Source organism: Centroberyx gerrardi, chromosome 16 (genome assembly GCF_048128805.1).
Source record: "Centroberyx gerrardi isolate f3 chromosome 16, fCenGer3.hap1.cur.20231027, whole genome shotgun sequence".
NCBI lineage: Eukaryota > Metazoa > Chordata > Actinopteri > Beryciformes > Berycidae > Centroberyx > Centroberyx gerrardi.
This window is the reverse complement of record NC_136012.1, coordinates 19981704-20000609: the sequence shown is the minus strand read 5'-3', so window position 1 is coordinate 20000609 and position 18906 is coordinate 19981704. Positions and strand designations below refer to the sequence as shown.

Here is an 18906-nt window from a genome sequence, read left to right as displayed (position 1 = left end):
CACATTTGAGAGCTAACCAAACGGATAATTTTTCAACAAGCAGCTGTTACAAACTTGATGAAAGAAGAGGCCGTCTCCAGCTGTGATGTGTGTGTTTCTAGGTTTTCTGTGTATTTTACAAAGCGTTTCATGCACTTCTTGTTGTGTGTTAGAACTGAGAGCTCTTTCAGTAACTTCAAGTAACTAAATAACTGTCTCTGTTTCTACACCCCCTACCTACCCCAGGCTTTCACTGTGGTTGCCGTTTTCAACTCCATGACTTTTGCCCTGAAAGTCACACCTTTGGCTGTGAGGTCGCTGTCGGAGGGTGCTGTGGCAGTCAAAAGATTTCAGGTAGGAAATGTGGACAAGTGCTGACATTATGTTTTCAACGTATGGCTCAAATTTTAGACACATGGTAAAAGTCGCACGTTAGTGGGAGATTGTTTCACAGAGTCAGAGAGAGCGAAGTCAGCAGGCCTTTCTGCCAAGGCTGAACCAAAATACTCTCTGGAATCTGTGTATAATGCATAATAAACAATAACCCATCATTTCTATCTCCACAGAGGCTCTTCATGATGGACGACAGAGAGGTCGTTTTGGCCAAAATGGAGGATCCCAGCAATTCGGTGGAATTTCGGGACGCCACGCTGGCATGGGAGAAGGCCCGCTCTCCAGCCGCTCTCAAACCCAACGCACCACCCAAGAAACCGTTTAAGAGAGGGGGCATGAAGCGGGTGCTGCGCAGGGAGAAGCTCAGCCTGTATATTATCACAGAGGAGGGCAAAGGAAACGGCGAGGGTCCCAACGGGCAAAGTCTCCTCACAAATATGGAGCAGGAGAGTCCGCAAAGCACCATCTCCTCCACCCAGAGCATACGGCCGCCGCTGCACAAGACCCTGCACCGCATTGACCTGCGTATTAAGAGGGTAAAAACACACACACACACACACACACACCAAGTGGATTAAGCACAGTTTTATTTCCATAGTTGGAATCAAAAAAAGGGAAATCTGCAACGTTTCACCTGTGACCTGACGAAGCCTACGGGCGAAACATTGTCTTTTCTTGTTAGTTTGCCAAGCTGCATATTCTTTATTTGATTTCCCTTTTTTTTATTCTTGAATTGCCTATTTGAAATCGACGCACCACAGAAGCCATATTTTTTTGAACATTTTCTTACCCAGCATTCTGGACTTTCTCAGTCATTTCCATAGTTGGACTCACGTTTTATAGGATATTACTGTTCCATCTCATTCCCGTAATGCTGTTGTTGTTTCCTTCTGTAGGGGGCGCTGGTGGGAATCTGTGGAAGTGTGGGGAGTGGAAAGAGCTCTCTACTGTCTGCTCTACTGGGCCAGGTGAGATTCTACTGGACATTCAACTAGATTTATTTTATTCAGTGTAAGTTTCCTCATGAGACAGTGCAGACATGGAGAACTGCATAGATGGCTATAGACTAAAATTAGGCTACATGGAGTTTAAAAGTGAAAAGTTTAGTAAACCTCTACATCTTCGACTACATCTTCTGGGGTATATGACAACAATAAAGCATTATTTTGTTCATATGGACTTCTCTGGTTCTTATTTTTGATATTTACAGCTGTTTATGCATTGTTCAAATATGTAATGTATTTACTGCTTAGTCTAAAACTGGACATAGCCAAATAGATCCTGGGTTGTATGGGAGCTTAAAGCATAGTTGCGACTTAGAAATGACGTCTAATGCTCACTGGGTTTAGACTTAATTCTCGCACAATGGCAATGTAACGATCAACTGTTTGGAAAGAAATGTATCAAGTTGTCTCTCTGCTTCCAACCTTCTCTGTTTGTGTTGCAGATGACTCTGCTAGAGGGTAACGTAGCAGTCAGCGGTGGTTTTGCTTACGTATCCCAGCAGGCCTGGATCCTCAATGACTCACTGAAGGAGAACATCCTGTTCGGGAACGAGTATGACCAAGACAAGTAAGCTCAACCGCGATGACTCTGCAGTGAACGAGAGCCAAAGGGGGTTGTGATTTATCCCTAATGTTGCGTCCTTGTTTCCTCATCAGATACAACGCCGTCCTGGAGGCCTGCTGTCTCATCCCAGATCTGGTAGAACTGCCATATGGAGACATGACTGAGGTATCTGTAGAAAACTGATTTTTCATCAAATGCTTGGTACTTCAGTATGTCTGTACTCTTCCTCAGTGCAGCAAACGTGCATTTGCAAAAGCCAGTTCATGCAAATGCCGGTTCGCAAATTCAGTGCAACCGCAACAAGAGATGGGTGCTTTCTGAACACTTTTCTTGCCTTCTCCTTCCAGATTGGGGAGAGAGGTGCCAACCTGAGTGGCGGGCAGCGGCAGAGGGTGAGCCTGGCGCGAGCCCTCTACAGCGAGCGGCCCATACTGCTCCTGGACGACCCTCTCAGTGCTGTCGATGCTCATGTGGGTTCCCACCTCTTCTACAATGCCATCCGCGGCGCTGCCAAGGGCAAGACTGTGCTCTTTGTAACACACCAGCTGCAGGTAAGGGAATGTCTGTGGATTACTAATAAGTACAGGAACCGTCCCTAATAGTTACTCAAATGGTTACCAAATGCTTCTTTTGTGTAAGCTCTCCATAAACAAACACTGCCGTTACCACTTGCTCTAGTTTCAGCTGCATAAAAACAGTTGCATTTCCTTGTTTCGCTCCCAATCTGTTTTTCCTCTCCTGTCAGTTCCTCCTGTCCTGGCAGTTCTAAAAGCAACCATGAGTAGATAAGAGCCATTTGAAAATATACAGCACCAAATGTCTCTGCAGTGCCTGTAGCATTAAATCACTGCTGTCCCGCCAATGTTTTTTATTCCTAGTATCTGTCAGAGTGTGACGACGTAATTCTGATGAAGGACGGGCAGATTGCCGAGCATGGCACCCATGCTCAGCTAATGGGCAAAGAGCGTGACTATGCCACCCTATTCAACAGCGTGCAACAGGAGGTAAGGCCAGGGGCACATGAGGCACCAGGCCAGCTCTTTTGTGAATAAGAGCGGCTTTGCCCCCCTACACAATAACATTGTACATTACAAGCTGAATAATTCATAAGCCCAGAGAGGCAGGCCCGGTGGCTGGGAAATGTTAATGCATACAGGGCCTTTCATTATTTATGCGTGCATTGATTTACTGGTGAGCTGCTAAAGACCCTGTCACCGATATCTCTGTTTAAATGACTTACTGGGTATTGTTACGGCTGCCATGATTTGTGGGAGGGCTGTTTTCAAAGCTCGCTTTCTCCCCCTCCCTCTCCGTCTCTCAGAATCTGGTGAAAAAGAATTTGAAAAACAAGCAGCAGAGAGCAAGAGAGGAAAAGACTGAGACTGCTGTTGTTGTTGCCAAGGTCACAAGACCAAAGGTGCAGAAGAAGAAAGGAGGTGAGAGACCCTGCTACCCCCCATGCTCCAGATGTAAAGTGTTCTCTGAATGCCTGTTTGCCCGAGAATGGCTCACAAGGAACTTTGTGCCTTTTCTCACTTTGTTTCTTTCTTCCTTACTTTCTTCCTTCCTTCCTTCCTTTCTTCCTTCCTACTTTCTCTTCACTCAGAACAACTGATGAAAGCTGAAGAGAAGGGTTCTGGTGCAGTGGCCTGGTCTGTGTATGGTGCCTACATCAGAGCAGCTGGAGGTCCGATAGCGTTCATCGTCAACATCTTCTTCTTCCTCTCCACCACAGGCAGCATAGCCTTCAGTAACTGGTGGCTGAGCTACTGGATCAGGCAGGGCAGCGGGGTGAGTTTGGCTAGCTTCCTGCTTCACTATAAAAGAGGCCTCTCTTTATTCTGTAAGTGGCTCCCACAAGAAAAATAACTACTATGCTTCACTGAATTGTGGCAGCCGACTGAACATTAATCTGAATGTGCCTGATTAAAAAAGTAACAGCACCACGGTAAACTTAATTAAAAACAAGCACGAGCAGTGAAGAAACAGATGTGCAGCAAAGCTGCCGGTGTCTGCTATTGAGAAATGTGCTTGGCATAGAAAACATCATTGGACTGACTGCTTTTCGTGTGCTTTTTGTATGCTGTAGTGTGGTAGTGTGGTTTTCTCTAATTCATTAGAGACAAAAATCCTACTTGGAAAGCGGTGTATTTTTTTCCCATTCATAGTAATTTGTTGCTCCATCTGCCCTCAGAACACATCATTAATCTTGGTGAATGAAACGGTGGCAAGCAACAGTATGAGGCTCAACCCACACATTCAGTACTATTCAACTGTTTACGTCTTATCCATGGGAGCTGCTTTAATTCTGAAGACAATGAGAGGGCTGGTGTTTGTAAAGGTAAGCTCCCCAAACATTTTCCTCAGCGGGTCCCCTATTTGTCTTTATCTGTCTTGTGCTTTGTCCACTTAACCACTGATGAACTTTGAAGGGAACATGAAAACTTGATACACTATTGTTGTACAACTTTGCAGCACTCCTCCCTAATTGTCTATATTGTCATTTGTTCGCGCTCTCATAGTTCCAGCGCTATAATTGAAAGTGCCTGTGGGCCAAATCCATTTATCTGTCCGCTGCCATGACTCACAGCTTTAGAAGGGCTGCGTGTGTGTGTGTGTGTGTGTGTGAGAGAGAGAGAGAGAGAGAGAGAGAGAGAGAGAGAGAGAGAGAGAGTATGTGTATGAGTGTGGATGTGTGAGTGTGTATGTGTATGTGTACAAGAGAGAGAAAGAGAGTATGTGTATGATTGTGGGTGTATGTGTGTGTGTGTGTGTGCTCAATGGTACGTGCATGTCACTTTCCCTTCGGGTGTGTGTCCCCTTTTTCCAGCTAACCCTTCCTGACAGTGCATTGCAGAGGTTAGGTCCCCACGTTATTGTGTGCCACTTGAAATTGCTAATTTTTCAAAGATGGCTAATCTTTTTTTACCCCTAGCTGTGATGAGATCTTTGGGAGTGTTGAATATTCCATTAATAGAATTAATGTGTTCTCTGCTGCCAAAAGTAATTTCTGTCCAATTGGTGTGATGTCTCTCATGCAGTAGGTTATGACCTTTACACGTCAGCCTCCCAGAAACTCATTATGTGTGAAGGTTTGACAGCTTGCCTTGCACAAGGAAAATCCTTTAAAGGACCATACCGTTTTGTTTTTTTTTTTGGTTTTTTTTGCATGTTCTAGCCCATTTACTATACTGCACACATACTTCACATTACTACCAACCATTACCAAGCATACCATACTTTTGTAGATTTTTGAATATTTACCCGAGTCAAACATTCAGGTGATGCACCTAGCTTAAAATTCTCTGCTGCTCCGGCTAACATTCGTGCGTGGGTTTAGAAGTCATGGACGTTTGAATTTAGTTTTCACAATTTGTCTTCAGGGACTATTTTCTGGGGAGACATACATTCGTTTGTCTAGGCGTCTCTGCATAGAAAGCATTTTGAAGTTCTCCAGAGAGGAATTGTGCATTCACGTGCTATCGGATAAATCTGAAAAACTAATTTCCTATTTGTTAGTGACTAACTATCCTAACTTTTTTAAAAGCAAGAAGCAGCCAGTCCTTTTTAGGACGACCATGTTTGCTTATCATCGGTATGTGAACGCACTTGAAGATCTGCAGACTTTTCAATCAATGTGCGCGTTCAACTAAACAAACTTGGACAAAAATAAACCCAGGCAAGATGCTCACTGTGATGGATTGCCTGTCTTAAGCGAGTTTCAAGTCTCTGCTAGTTGATATTTGTACCGAACTGAAATGAATGGAAACAAATGGAAGCCTGGAAGGTACAAAAAAAACACATCCAAACAGCTAAAAAAGTATATATGCTTTGGAAAATGGTTGGTAGTAATGTTAAGTATGCATGCAGTGCAGTAAATGGGCTACAACATGCAATAAAACCGGTAAGGCCCTTTAACATGTAACAAGGCCTTGACTACCCATAGCAGCATATGGTGAGGCAGCGCTGGTAACATGGCTAACAACATATGAGCGCTGCTACTGTATCTTCCCATCATTTGTTGCGTCTGTGCACATTTGGAAACCGCTTCCGTCCAACTGTCTGTTTACCCGAGCTGTGACTGTTTCCGTATGTTTCTTAAGGTTGTTTGTTTACACTGTGTCACGCTCCACGCTCACACACTGCTGTTGTGTCTGATGACAGTGCACGGTGAAGGCTGCCTCCGCGCTCCATGACAAGCTGTTCCGCAGGCTCCTCCTCAGCCCCATGCACTTTTTTGATACAACACCCCTGGGTCGCATCCTGACCCGCTTCTCCAGGGACATGGATGAGGGTGAGGCCTGATTTGTCTTGACTGCGAACCCCCCTCTCCCTCGAGAGCGCTCAGTCAGTGAAGTCACCGTAGTTGACATAGTGTAGTGCCAAGACACAGTGTGATTTGACAAAGAGTCTTTTCCCTAGTGAGTCGCTCTCTGTTATCCACTTCACTTGTGTCTTTGTTTGACATCTTGATTTGTGGGTGGGGGGTGGGGTGGGTTGGGGGGTAGGTGGGGGGGGGGGGGGGGTTGTTTGTTTGTTTGGATGGTTGGTTTTGTTTCAAGGCATGATGTTTTTATAGGGTGCTTAGTTGTTGTTGTTTTTTTTTTATCTTACCTGCACAAATTTGCATTTTACTCCTCTCTCCTCTGTACACTGTGCAAATAAATAAAATGTCCCCATATAAGCAGACCATGATAGGACACAGTCAGGGGGAAAAAAACACATATGGATAGATCCAGGGCTGCGCAGTGTGTCTGATACAGTTTGTCTCTCCTCCCCAAAGTGGACGTGCGTCTGACCATGCAAGCTGAAATGCTGCTGCAGAACCTGACCCTGGTGCTGTTTTGCCTGGCCATGGTGGGCGTCGTCTTCCCCTGGTTCCTGCTCTCCATCTTGCCCCTGGGAGCCTTCCTCTGCATTGTCAACCGCGTCTCCAGGTCAGACTTGCATCAGCGCTGTCGTTACCATGGCTGTTGATGATGTTGGTGATGATGTTGATCCTCTAGGTGACAGTTTGCAATCACATTACATCACCCTAATCTGAGTAACGAGCACTCAGATTACTTTTTTGTGATAACTGGTAACTTGTTAGCTATTAGTTAAGTAATGAAAGGGGAAGGGTAAAGCCCCATTACTTGAGGTGAAAAGGGCTGACGTCCCTCGGAGAAAAAGGCACACTTGTGTGAGGAGGAAAAAGTATCAAGTCAAGTCAATAGTCAAATAGTTTGATAATAGTTCAAAATGTGGAATGCCGACGCATTTCAGCCTGCTAGGCCTTCGTCAGGACAATCCTTTTTATTCCTTTTTTGCAGTTATTAGCTACTTTTTTAAATTAGAATGCTGTTACTTTTATTTTACTTTCATATTGTTTCATTTTTGTTAGCGCAAATTTTAAAACAAAAGTAGAATAAAGTGAACATCTCGCAGCATCGCGTGCAGACAGCATGCTGCTAATTGAAAAATTAACAAAAAAAACAGTCTTGCACTGAAATCTAAAACAATGATCGACAATACGCTTGGTAGCCAAGCCATATTGCTACAGCATGTAGGTACTCTAACAAGTTACTTTTAATAAAGAGTAACTGTGTAATAAAGCGACAGCAGAATTTTTCTGTCTCAGAGCATGTAGGCTGTTAGCGGTCATGGATTTGATTTTTCTCGCCCGTGGTTTGTTGTAAATGTTGCTGGAATACCCCTGGATCATTTGATGACTCAGCTGTAGCCATTATTTAGGGTTTTGTAGCAATTGTGTAATAAAAATGGCCCACCAAGGAGAAGAACAACTTACTGGCACCGGGGGAAATAAGCACAGTATCTTATTTCCTGCATCAGAAAGGTCAAGAAAAACATGACTCTCCGTCTTAGTGTTATGCTGGTGCAACGTTAGAAAGTAGAAAAACAAGATGCATTAAGGTCCCAAATGCCAGTACAGTATACAGTTAAATTGATTCAAAATATTCATATTAATATTTTAAAAGGCACTTGGTGTGTGCAACGCAAATTAAATTAATGTTAATCTTTGATACAGAGAGTATTAAGTAATATTCCCTGAGTATTCCCAAAAGGCAATGATCACCCATGGCATCAAACATTTGGTAAAAGATGAAATATCTTACAAAGTCACAACGTCCCTGGATTTGAATAACTCATGTATGTTACATCAAACTGGATCGCCCATTGAAATTACCCACTTCTAAAACGGCTTTATTGAATTGTGAAATGAAACTGCCCAGGGCATAAACATGTTTGTCTGGAACACAGCCTCGGAGCGAGGAAGTGTCATGTTCTTTCCCTCTCTCTTCCCCGCTTTTATGAGAAAACCGAAATGATTCATTGGAGACTTGTTATTCACATGCGCCATCCATCCTTTCTTTGCGTCTAAAAGTAGAAAGACGCCCCACCTTTGTCAATAAACCCCTCTCTCTCACACATCCCCGTGGACTGGGAGTCTGGTGTTCCTCCGGCTGCCCAGCGCATCGCCGTCTGCGTGTGACGCTGCTCATAATATCGCACATAAATCAGATAGTGGGAAAATGACCAGAGCCCTGTTAGGAAAAGCGGTTGCTCTCTCTCCGTCCCACCTGGGCTCTGCTGTCATCGTTGTCCGCCTGTCTGTCACGCGACTGCACCGTCATTGGAGTTAATGCTTTTTCCATTCCATCATTCCTCGGTGGTGCCTCACTTTTCAGTTGTAACGTCTATACTCCTTCCAGGATCTCACAAAGTAGATAAGGCGAGGAAGGCGGCAATATCAGTTCTATAACTAAAATGTGAAGTGCATACAGGGACATTGGCCCTAAAAAAAGACCAAAGTCACCTTAACAAAAGTACACTCTTCACATTTCATACAGGTATATAAAAAAAGTACTACTACTAATAGTAATGCAAGTTTATAAACAATATGGGGGCTTGAACCCAGGTCTACGCTGCCCTAATATCTTAAAGCTAAACGCCCACCGATTATTTTTAAAGTTCCCATATTCTCTTGTCACGATTTTGTTTTCATACCTACTGTGGCTCAGAAAAAGAAATTTGCAAATAAAACTAGTTTAGTTAAAAGCCTCAAAAGTCCTCACAGGCAGAACAGTCAGTACTGGAGTTTGATTGGCAGACAATACCAGCTCCTCTAATTCAAATGAGGCAAACCTGCTGAGAAAAGGTTTTCCAGTTCAACTGCGGCAAACTTGTCTGATTAGAGAGATTTGAGCAATTGTTCTGTGAGGGGAGCCAATCAAGACCAACTTCAGTTGTGATGTGTTGACTGGAGTTCGTCCAAAACTGCCTGTAAACAAGGATGGATTTTTGAAAAAGCAATAACTTTAAAGGATAATGCTGGTGTTTTTTTTTTTAAGTGTGTGCCTACCTTCACAAGAAGCCATTTGCAGCCATTCATTCTTGTACAGTATGAAAAACAACTTCCACTGATGTGAAAATTGCCCAAGCTAGATAATCCATCCCGGTTGACATGAAGCCTTAATTTGGTTTTGTCAAAGTTTCTGTTTTGTCATGATTACCATTGTGCCTGAGCTGAGTGTTTTCATATAAGTGCACCCATTACGTTACGCTGTGCTTACTGTCAATCACCTGACACCCACGGGAAGAAATGGAAGTCTCCACCTGGAAATAATACCTTAAAAACATGTCACCCTACAAACCTTATTTTCACATTCATGTCTTGCCTGCACAACAGTTAATTTCAAGTTGGGTTTGACACCGTAAAGTTTATAATTTAAAAACACTGAAAAACGAGTACTGTAAATGTTAAAAAATGTAATTACATGCGGCGTGCATTGCAAAATGATGGAGGAAAATGTAAACTAGACAGTTTAGATGTTGACAGTAGTAAATGTTCTATAACTCTAAATGACATGGTATTCTTTGCTTTTAACTACTCAAAGTACAATTTTAGTAATCTCTGCTTTAAACATTTGATCATATAAAATAAAAGTAGAGGAAAGTATGAATTCCTATAATAAGTTAAACACACAACATCCTCCTCCTGCATTTCCAGGGTTCTGATTCGCGAGCTGAAGCGCCTGGAGAACATCAGCCAATCACCATTCACCTCTCACATCACCAGCAGTCTGCAGGGCCTCTCCACCATCCACGCCTATGGAAGAGGACACGACTTCCTGGGCAGGTGAGAAAAGCTGTTTCTATCAGAGAGGCACTGTGTCCTTACTGCATCCTTACCTCTTGGTTGTCCCAGTTTGACAGCTTAAGTACAGAGGTGTTTTTTTTTGTGTGTTTTCTTTGTCCCAGTAAGTCCTGTTGCTGCTATTTTGCACACACCTATGCTATAATTCACACTTTTTTCATTTTTTTCATTCATTTCTACTTTTCAACACATTCTAGTGTTGAAATTGCCAGTTGCATATGTTTATATAACCCTGTCGCTACATTCTTATATTGCTATATTGTTATATTGCTATATTGCTATATTGCTATATTCTTATTTAAACATTTTTCTTTGTCGTATCCTATAACTGTTTGCTGGTGCAATGACCCAGTTTCCCCGCGGGGATCATTAAAGTTTCATCTCATCTCATCTCATCTCATCTTATCTTATCTTATCTTATTTATAGTTCACTCCTACATTAGTAAACATACCAAACTTTAAACCAGAAATTTTGCAGTCAGCAAGTATGGGACGATTGAGTTCTGCTTGCTTTTGCTTCAGCTGAGAAGAGTTTATCTTTCTGTCCAGATATCAGGAATTGTTGGACACCAACCAGGCCTCCCACTACCTCTTCAGCTGCGCTATGCGTTGGCTGGCTGTCCGACTCGACCTCATCAGCATCGCTCTCATCACTACTGTAGCACTTCTCATTGTCTTCATGCACAAGCAGATTCCTCCAGCCTATGCAGGCCTCGCCATATCATACGCAGTGCAGGTTTGTACACATACATATGTACATTTGCATATACCAACATGGGGGGCACTGACTGGTAGCCTAAAGGGGTGATAGGAGGGCTTGCAATCACATGGTCACCTGTTTGAATCCCCAGACAGGATAGGAAAATGTGGATGGGCAAAGTGAACAGTCTCCTGTTCCTCAACTGCTAACATCAAGGTGCCCTTGAATAAAGCACTTACAGGAAAAATTCACACTTGGATGCTTTTACTTTTAGATATCATTGATTTATGATGTTCAATTCATTTTAGAAGCTGTTTTGTGATGAAGTGTTGTAAATTACTTTTTTGGTGTACACACTTTCCCTCATCCTACCTTGCCTACTTCTACTTCTTGGTCTCTCTGCCTCTTCTACGATGGATTTCTCCCTGTATGATTGTTGAACTAAGCACTTGCTTTTTGATTTTGAAGGACTGACAGCAAAACCTGATAATTTTCTAGATAGCTGAAACATTTTCTGCTATCAAACTACATTGTATCTGTGCCGGAAATATCTCGACCCTACGTCGTCTATATTTGTTCAATCATCTATGGGAATGAGAAAAATACACCATGACACAACAAAATAGGCCCAGAAATTCAAGATGTTTTTTTTAACAGTGTTGCGAAAGTTTTGTATGAGTAGTTTGTGCTCTCCACATTATCCTGAGGAGGTATAATACAGGTGCTTTGGTTGCCAAAGAAAACATAGGAAAAATGAAAGAAACCCGCACACTGATATAAAATAAGGAGAAAGTCCAAACTGAGGTTTACCGATGCTGTTGTGTTGTAAATATATATACATTTTTGCATCGATAAACCTCACTTTGGACTTTCTCCTTATTTTATATCAGTGTGCGGGTTTCTCCAACATGTCATACACAAATTCAAATACAGTCTTTCTCTTCCTTGGTGGAGGTTGCATCATATTGCTGCACACGTGCAAGGGCACGCCCAGACCTTGTCCTATAGGAGTGTTTGTTTGCTCTTTGTTAAACTCTCGGAGGTTGGGTTTTATTGTTGTTTAAATGCTCAATACTTTAATCCCTGTTGAATTGCTCTTAGTGCGGTCATGACAGAGAAATATGAATTGAAATTGATTGACTAGACAGTGAAAGGAGCCATATCAGCAAATCTGTGTACTGGGTTGTAAATTTTTATAGGTTTTACTGCTCGTTCATTCTAGGGAATCACAGCACACTTGGATTGAGAGCATTTTATTGAGCGCATTTTATAGTAATTGGGCGTGAGGGTGTTTATCATTAACCTTCCACCTCTCTTTCTTTCTTTCTCTTTTTCACCTTCAGCTGACTGGCTTGTTTCAGTTTACGGTGAGGCTGCTGGCAGAGACTGAGGCTCGGTTTACGTCAGTAGAGAGGATCAATCATTATATAAAGGTAAGAGCACCACAGCTAATGACATCAATCTGTACCAGATGCACATTGGGAAGGTGGATCATGTGGCACTAAGTCGATGATGTACACACACACACGCTCTCACAAAGTCTGGAAACACACACAACATCAGACACAGACCAGCCCAATATGACAGAGCAGTTGGATTCAGGGCCGTCTCTTGTACAGACAGCAGTGTGTGTGTGTGTGTGGGTGTGGGTGTGTGGGTGTGTGAGATAAGCACAGCAGGAAGCAGATGGAACCCAGTGTGAGGCCTCTACACACTTCACAGCACATGGCAGGGCTTGTTTCACACAACAGCCATCAAACCATAAAGATGCGAATACCAACTCAACTTTTTTCGCTCTGTCTCAAGTGCCAAGAAAAGCTCCTAGAGAGAAAAATCTATGAATTACACCACAAGTGAGGCAGGGGGCTTACACCTCCGCAGAGATACAGAGATTAATACCAGATTCCATCACCACTCCTTATCTCAGCGTCTGGAGAGCGAAGCGCCCAGACGAAGTCCCGGGACATCCGCTCCTGCCCTCGCCTGGCCTCAGCAGGGAAGGATCACCTTCCAGGATGTGGAGATGCGTTACCGTGACGATCTGCCACTGGTGCTCAAGAAGCTGTCCTTCAACATCCTGCCTGAAGAGACCATCGGTATTGTCGGGCGTACAGGGTCAGGTACGAACCTTTTTTTCACCCCAGCTGGTAGCTTTTTCAGTCTCCCTTTACATCTCTCTTTCAACTGGTACATCTAATACAATACAATACAATACAATACAATACAATACAATACAATACAATACAATACAATTCATCTGCTGTCTCCTCTACCAAGAATGGATGCCTCAACAGTTCACTCTGTCAAGTCATTGTAAATTAATCACATGAAATTACAGTTTTGCATGAATTCCAGATTTTCAGCACAGACTGTCAGAGAAGACTCTATTTGTTCTTTCCGTTTGCTTAGTTTCTTTTAAGTAATCTTACTATATTCATTCACACAGCATCTTTTTTCCCACGTGTTTACAGGAAAGTCGTCTCTAGGCGTAGCTCTGTTCAGGCTTGTGGAGCTGACAGGAGGCTCCATTACCATTGACGGAATCAATATTGCCCAGATTGGTCTGGATGACCTGCGGAGCAAGCTAGCCATCATCCCCCAAGAGCCTGTACTCTTCATAGGCACCATCAGGTAATCCACTGATAATTAGTATTTAACTAATGCATGTATTTAACAGGCATTGCAGAACAGTAACGTATGTACTCTTCTGGCTTTAGAAAATTAGAACCCCCGTCCCTCAGCAATTACCGTTTAAGTGCACTTAAGCGACCGCTCCGGTGGAGATGCTCAGAGTTCAGCAGTACAGGAATGTGGTTGAAGTGGGCAGCTCCCAGGTGTATAAACGTTTGTATGTGTGTAACCCTCCCTTCTAATGCAATTACTCCCCAGGTCAATGCTGCAAATAGGGATGTGCTCCCAGCCCACTTGCCTGTTTTAAGCTACAATGTGCAACTTTTTTCAATAACAATAAATAAATAGGATATAATATACATTAGCAGTCTGTGTCTGTGACCCTGTTTGTACATTGATGTTTGAGATGCTTTGGGGCATATACAGTATATATGATGCTATGGTCGAGTGTCTGATGGGCGTGGTCAGCAGTGAGCTGGTTGTGGCTATCAATGTGAGGCTAGCGGCCTCAGGGAGGGAAATCATAGCAACAACAACAATGGTGGAATGCAGTAAGAAACAAAAGAACAGCTAAGCTAAATGTGTGGCAGATAAACATGGGTGGGCATTGATTTTATTTAAATTGCAGATTGCCTGCATTCACCGTCTGCCTCTTCAATGGCTGTAATAGCTTTACAGATGCCGGTTACCTCAGCCTCAGGCAAGGAAGCAGACAGCTCATCAAGATGAGTGACAAGTTTTAGGGCGTGAACTTGACCAACAGAGGGGGAGGAGGGCAGGACTAACAATACACTTCTTGTCTTAAGGCGAAAAAGTTGCATAATGTAGCTTTTAATGCAGTTTGAAAAAGATCATGATTATGGTTTCTTTCCCAATAGGACCAATTTAGACCCATGGGATCAATACTCTGATTCCCAGATATGGGAAGCACTTGAGAAGACTCATATAAAAGAGATGGTAGGTGGAAAGTTGGTTAAACATTGTCAATACTACATAGTTGTGATAAATAATTCATTACTTTAATAGAATAAGCCCATTACAGCTGTTTCTCATAACTCTATGCACCTCGTTGACTTTCCTCAGGTCAGCCAGCTGCCTCACTCCCTCCACTCAGAGGTAACGGAGAACGGTGAGAACTTCTCAGTGGGAGAGCGACAGCTACTCTGTGTGGCCAGAGCCCTGCTGAGGCACAGCAAGGTACTGATTGTATAATACCGCTATTTCACATTTACAGTCCGTGGAACATTGTTTTTGGATGGGTGATGATAGCTGCTCGCGCAAGAGTTTGTCTTTAATTTTAGAATGGGAATACAGAGCTTTTCCATATCATTCACTTATAAGTGTGTGCTGACTGTATGGCATAACATTGCCACCCAGTGGCTTACATTGTAACTTCATCTCATGAACTGTTTGGTGTCAACTGTGGATCAACAGCACATGATGTGTGTATGCTTTTGATCAAGTACTTTACACTACCAGTCAAAAGTTTGGATACACCACATTTTGCTATATTTTTTACTATTTTCCACATTTTAGAATAATATTAAAGACATCAATATATAGTATACAGCAGGCACAGGCACTATAAACTCAAGACAAATTTTCTTTGTGACAGTTAATTCTCTCATCTTGCCCTTTGTTGTCTTACATTATCTAGTATGCAAATTGTGATATTATTTATATTTTATTTATATTTGGCTTTTTATATTTGACTTTATAGTTGACTTTCTGTAAAATCTGCTGTTTTATAGATTCTTCTATTGGACGAGGCAACGGCCGCCATTGACACTGAGACAGACCGTCTGATCCAGGAGACCATTCGCAACGCGTTTGGCAGCTGCACCACTCTCATCATTGCCCACCGTCTCAACACAGTGATGAGCTGCAGCAGGGTCATGGTCCTGGACAGCGGCCAGGTGGGTGTTAGTGTAACATGCTGCAGGATTTGGCCCCTGGGTGTAAACCCACTCCTGAGTTGAAATACCCCTGCTTCGCCATTTCAATTGGGTCCTTTTCCAGTGACAGATTGGATAAGACAGTGCACACTTAACTTTGGAGGTCTTGTGGTCAGGCTGACCGCTCAGGCAAGAACATGAAGTGCCTACCAGTGATTGTCAGTAATAGTGGTTCCTATTAGCCCTGATAATATAGTTGAGTCCTCCTCTCCAGCTGGGGATGCAGTGATATGTGGAGTGTAGAGGGGTAAGTGTAACTTGGTAGATACATCAAAATATGGCTCCATGGTGTGAACTTACTCCAACTTACTCCTAAGTTGTAGCTGTTCTGTATCTGATCCTGACCTTTGTAGAAGGGGGCAAGTAAAAAGAGAATTTCCATATAGGGATCAATACAGTATTACATTATATTATTATTAAATATACCCAGCTTTCCCATTTTAATTGGGTCCTGTGCTAGTGATGGATTGTGTTAGACAGCAAATATTAATCTTTCATGGTCAGGGGCGTCCTGGTGGCTTAGCTGGCACAGACCGTGTACCTGCAACACCCTGGGTTTGAATGCAGCTCAGGACTTTTGTTGCATGTCTCTCTCTCTCTCTCTCTCTCTCTCTCTCTCTCTTTCTTCTATTCTCGTCTCCTCTCTCTCTCTCTCTCTCTCTCTCTCTCTCTCTCTCTCTCTCTCTCTCTCCTATTCTATTGTCTCCCTCTCTCTCTCTCTCTCTCGCTCTCTCTCTCTCTCTCTCTCTCTCTCTCTCTCTCCCTCTCTCTCTCTCTCTCTCTCTCGTCTCTTAGTCTCTCTCCACAGTAAGCTGTCCGATAAAGCAGAAATGCCCCCAAAAAAAGGTTCACATTTCGAGCCAGGTCAACAGTAAATGTTTATTAGCGACCAGTGACCATCGGTTACATAAACTTTTGTCATTCACCAAGGTGTAACGAGACGTTTAAATGCTTTTCATATGCTTCCCAAGGGAATAAACTTAAGTTGCAATATTGATGTGGCACATAATAGAATACGCCTTGATGATTCTTTTCCTCACACAAACTCATTGACCGAGCACATGGTACTTCTGATATTGTAGCTGGCATGCTATTGAATGCATTTATTCATCATTTGTTTCATCCTTTTCATCCTCACAGATTTTGGAGTTTGACAGTCCCGCTGCCTTGCTGGCAGATGAAAACTCCAGATTCAGAGCCATGATAGAAGCATCAGACACCAAACTGGATCAGAGCTGAACTCATGATGTGTACCGTGACACGATGCAAAAATACAGCAGAATACCTGAGTTGCACAAAAAAAGAAAACAAAATCAACCCAATCCTGCCACGGAGTGAAAGTGTTCTGTTAACAAATACAGAGGCTGATGCAGAGGCTGCTATGTGTAACAAACAATGTCTGTTCATTTCAAAACCAAAGACTTGGTGACCACGTTTCTGAGGGACCCAACTAAAATGGAAAAATCTAACTATGCAAAGAAAGACACAATAGCCTCCTTTTCTTTGCTGCTGTGTCGCAGGAGTTCATTTCTTGGAGGCCAAAGAATTATCTGCAAGCAAAATGGAGCAACGACTCTAACAATGGCACTTTATATTTCATGGAGATGCATGGAAGTGTATGTGGTGTTTCTTTTTCCCCTATCTCCAGGAGGTAGGCTAATGACAATGAGACTGTCAGAATTTGTATAAACATTTTATTTCATTAACCAAGAACTGCACAGTGTAGAAATGTACAGATAAGTAGAGAATGGTGGCTTACTGCCCCCATGACAGTGTTGACCAGATTAATGACTAAGGTTTATATTTTATAACATTATTGATACGTTTGATTGTAAGTATTAATCAGTCAATACACCGTACCTCAAAAAAACAACAACTTAGTAACCATTCCACTGAGGCACTGTTTGAAAAATGCAGAGTCGTTCAATTTTATCATTGAATTTTCTGCTTGATATACCTAGTTCATTCACTTTTATGGTTCAATAATTTCAGTGAATTATTGCAGATGCAGTATGTGCCTCCAGCCCTCAACATTTACAGGTCATATAATGGACGTAGTGGTGTTTGCATTCTTTTTTTTTTTAGATGGCATGCAAGTATTTTATTTTAGAATGAACAAATGTTCCCTCTAAATCCAAATGCTGGAGTTTGAAATCTGCACATTTTATATTACAGCAATGTCTGTAGTATCTATGTAATTTTGGGTGTATGTTATAACAGGTGATATAGGTGAAATGGAAGATCAGGTAGCCTACGTTGAGGCTGTAAAACAAATGTTACAGTAGATCATTTCAACAAAAAGCTAAAATTGATCAACATCAACAGCTGTTTTCAAAATCTGTGTTTTTACAAAGCTGGGGATTGTAAACATCTGCCTTATAATCACACGCATGTTGATCGATCATGAGGAGTGCAATATCTTTCTTTTGCAATGATATTGCAATGACTTGTCAAGATTGCCTTTGTACAACACTTGAGATTGTAATTTTGCAATATATTTTATTTGTAAATGTTTGATTTTTGTTATAAAAAATCTTTTTCAATAAAGATATTTTTATACAAGCTGATGCTCAGTTGTCTGAGATCTTGCATGAGAAGTCGTCGATTGATAATCATTTGGAATAATTTATAAGCAGGCTAGCCCTTCCAGTAGACTCAGTCTAGTCTAACATACTTACAGACTTGTCAACATAGTCTAATCAAACTAAGTGAAATAGGCCAGCAATACTATGCAGACAACATACCCCCCTGCACTGTAATATGTGAGTAAAGCAGAAGGCCAAGAAGTTTGCTGGTTTCATCACTGAGATCAACTGCAATGCAAAGGAGAAACACCACAACGTCCATGATGTGACTGAAGCTCAGCTGGATCCTGACTGTGGACTGAATATTGATAACGAGCTCCCGATGACACCCACTCTACAGTTGACACTGTACTGCTACCAGGCCATTATGTATACTGTGTGTGGAAACTGGTCAGCTTATTATTCTACAAATCAAAGTACTGCACAAACAGAAATTATCTTTGTGTGTGTGTGTGTGTGTGTGTGTGTGTGAGGGAGGGACGGAGGGAGGGTGGGGGTGAATGCAAAACAATTGTTGTGTAGGCTACATAAAAAAAACAACTGTAACTGGACGTTTTGCACTTAGAAATCAATACTTAGCCTACTCTTATCAAGTATTGATTAGTAATTGCAAGCACAGATAGTGGACCTTGTACGCATGTGATTGTGCGTGTGTTTGTGAGAGGTGTGTGTGTTGCTTTCATTTTGACTGTTTGAATTTGTTTGTCTGCTCATTTGTTTGTCACAAACATGTATCAACTATATTTCCTATCTACCGGTCTTGTTCGATTTGTGTCTGAATTGGAAGCAGTGGTGTTAACATTTACAAATATTCTGGGACTCATTTCCTTCTTTCCTTCCTTCCCCCCTTCTTTCCTTGCTTCCTTCCTTCCTTCTCCATAGGAGCCAAAGTATGGGACTGGAATCATTCAGTTTCTCCCACATATCAAGGGGGTG

The 18906-nt window shown here is 42.4% G+C and overlaps 1 protein-coding gene across 2 annotated transcripts in view; it reads left to right on the top strand.

Annotated features, from left to right (window-relative positions):
- The window catches only part of LOC139912556 (ATP-binding cassette sub-family C member 5), a 29848-nt gene extending 11978 nt beyond the window's left edge, over positions 1-17870 (top strand). For both annotated transcript variants that reach the window (XM_071900392.2, XM_071900393.2), the window contains exons 9-29: positions 226-333; positions 546-908; positions 1269-1340; positions 1820-1944; positions 2034-2106; positions 2289-2492; positions 2820-2945; positions 3263-3377; positions 3548-3732; positions 4136-4282; positions 6106-6235; positions 6725-6878; positions 9953-10081; positions 10649-10835; positions 12143-12232; positions 12727-12919; positions 13271-13430; positions 14309-14387; positions 14514-14627; positions 15182-15346; positions 16526-17870. In XM_071900392.2, the coding sequence (XP_071756493.1) occupies positions 226-333; positions 546-908; positions 1269-1340; positions 1820-1944; positions 2034-2106; positions 2289-2492; positions 2820-2945; positions 3263-3377; positions 3548-3732; positions 4136-4282; positions 6106-6235; positions 6725-6878; positions 9953-10081; positions 10649-10835; positions 12143-12232; positions 12727-12919; positions 13271-13430; positions 14309-14387; positions 14514-14627; positions 15182-15346; positions 16526-16624 (3018 nt within the window). In that variant the 3' untranslated portion in view covers positions 16625-17870. The remainder of the gene's footprint in view (positions 1-225; positions 334-545; positions 909-1268; positions 1341-1819; positions 1945-2033; positions 2107-2288; positions 2493-2819; positions 2946-3262; positions 3378-3547; positions 3733-4135; positions 4283-6105; positions 6236-6724; positions 6879-9952; positions 10082-10648; positions 10836-12142; positions 12233-12726; positions 12920-13270; positions 13431-14308; positions 14388-14513; positions 14628-15181; positions 15347-16525) is intronic.
- The last annotated feature ends 1036 nt before the right edge of the window (positions 17871-18906 follow it).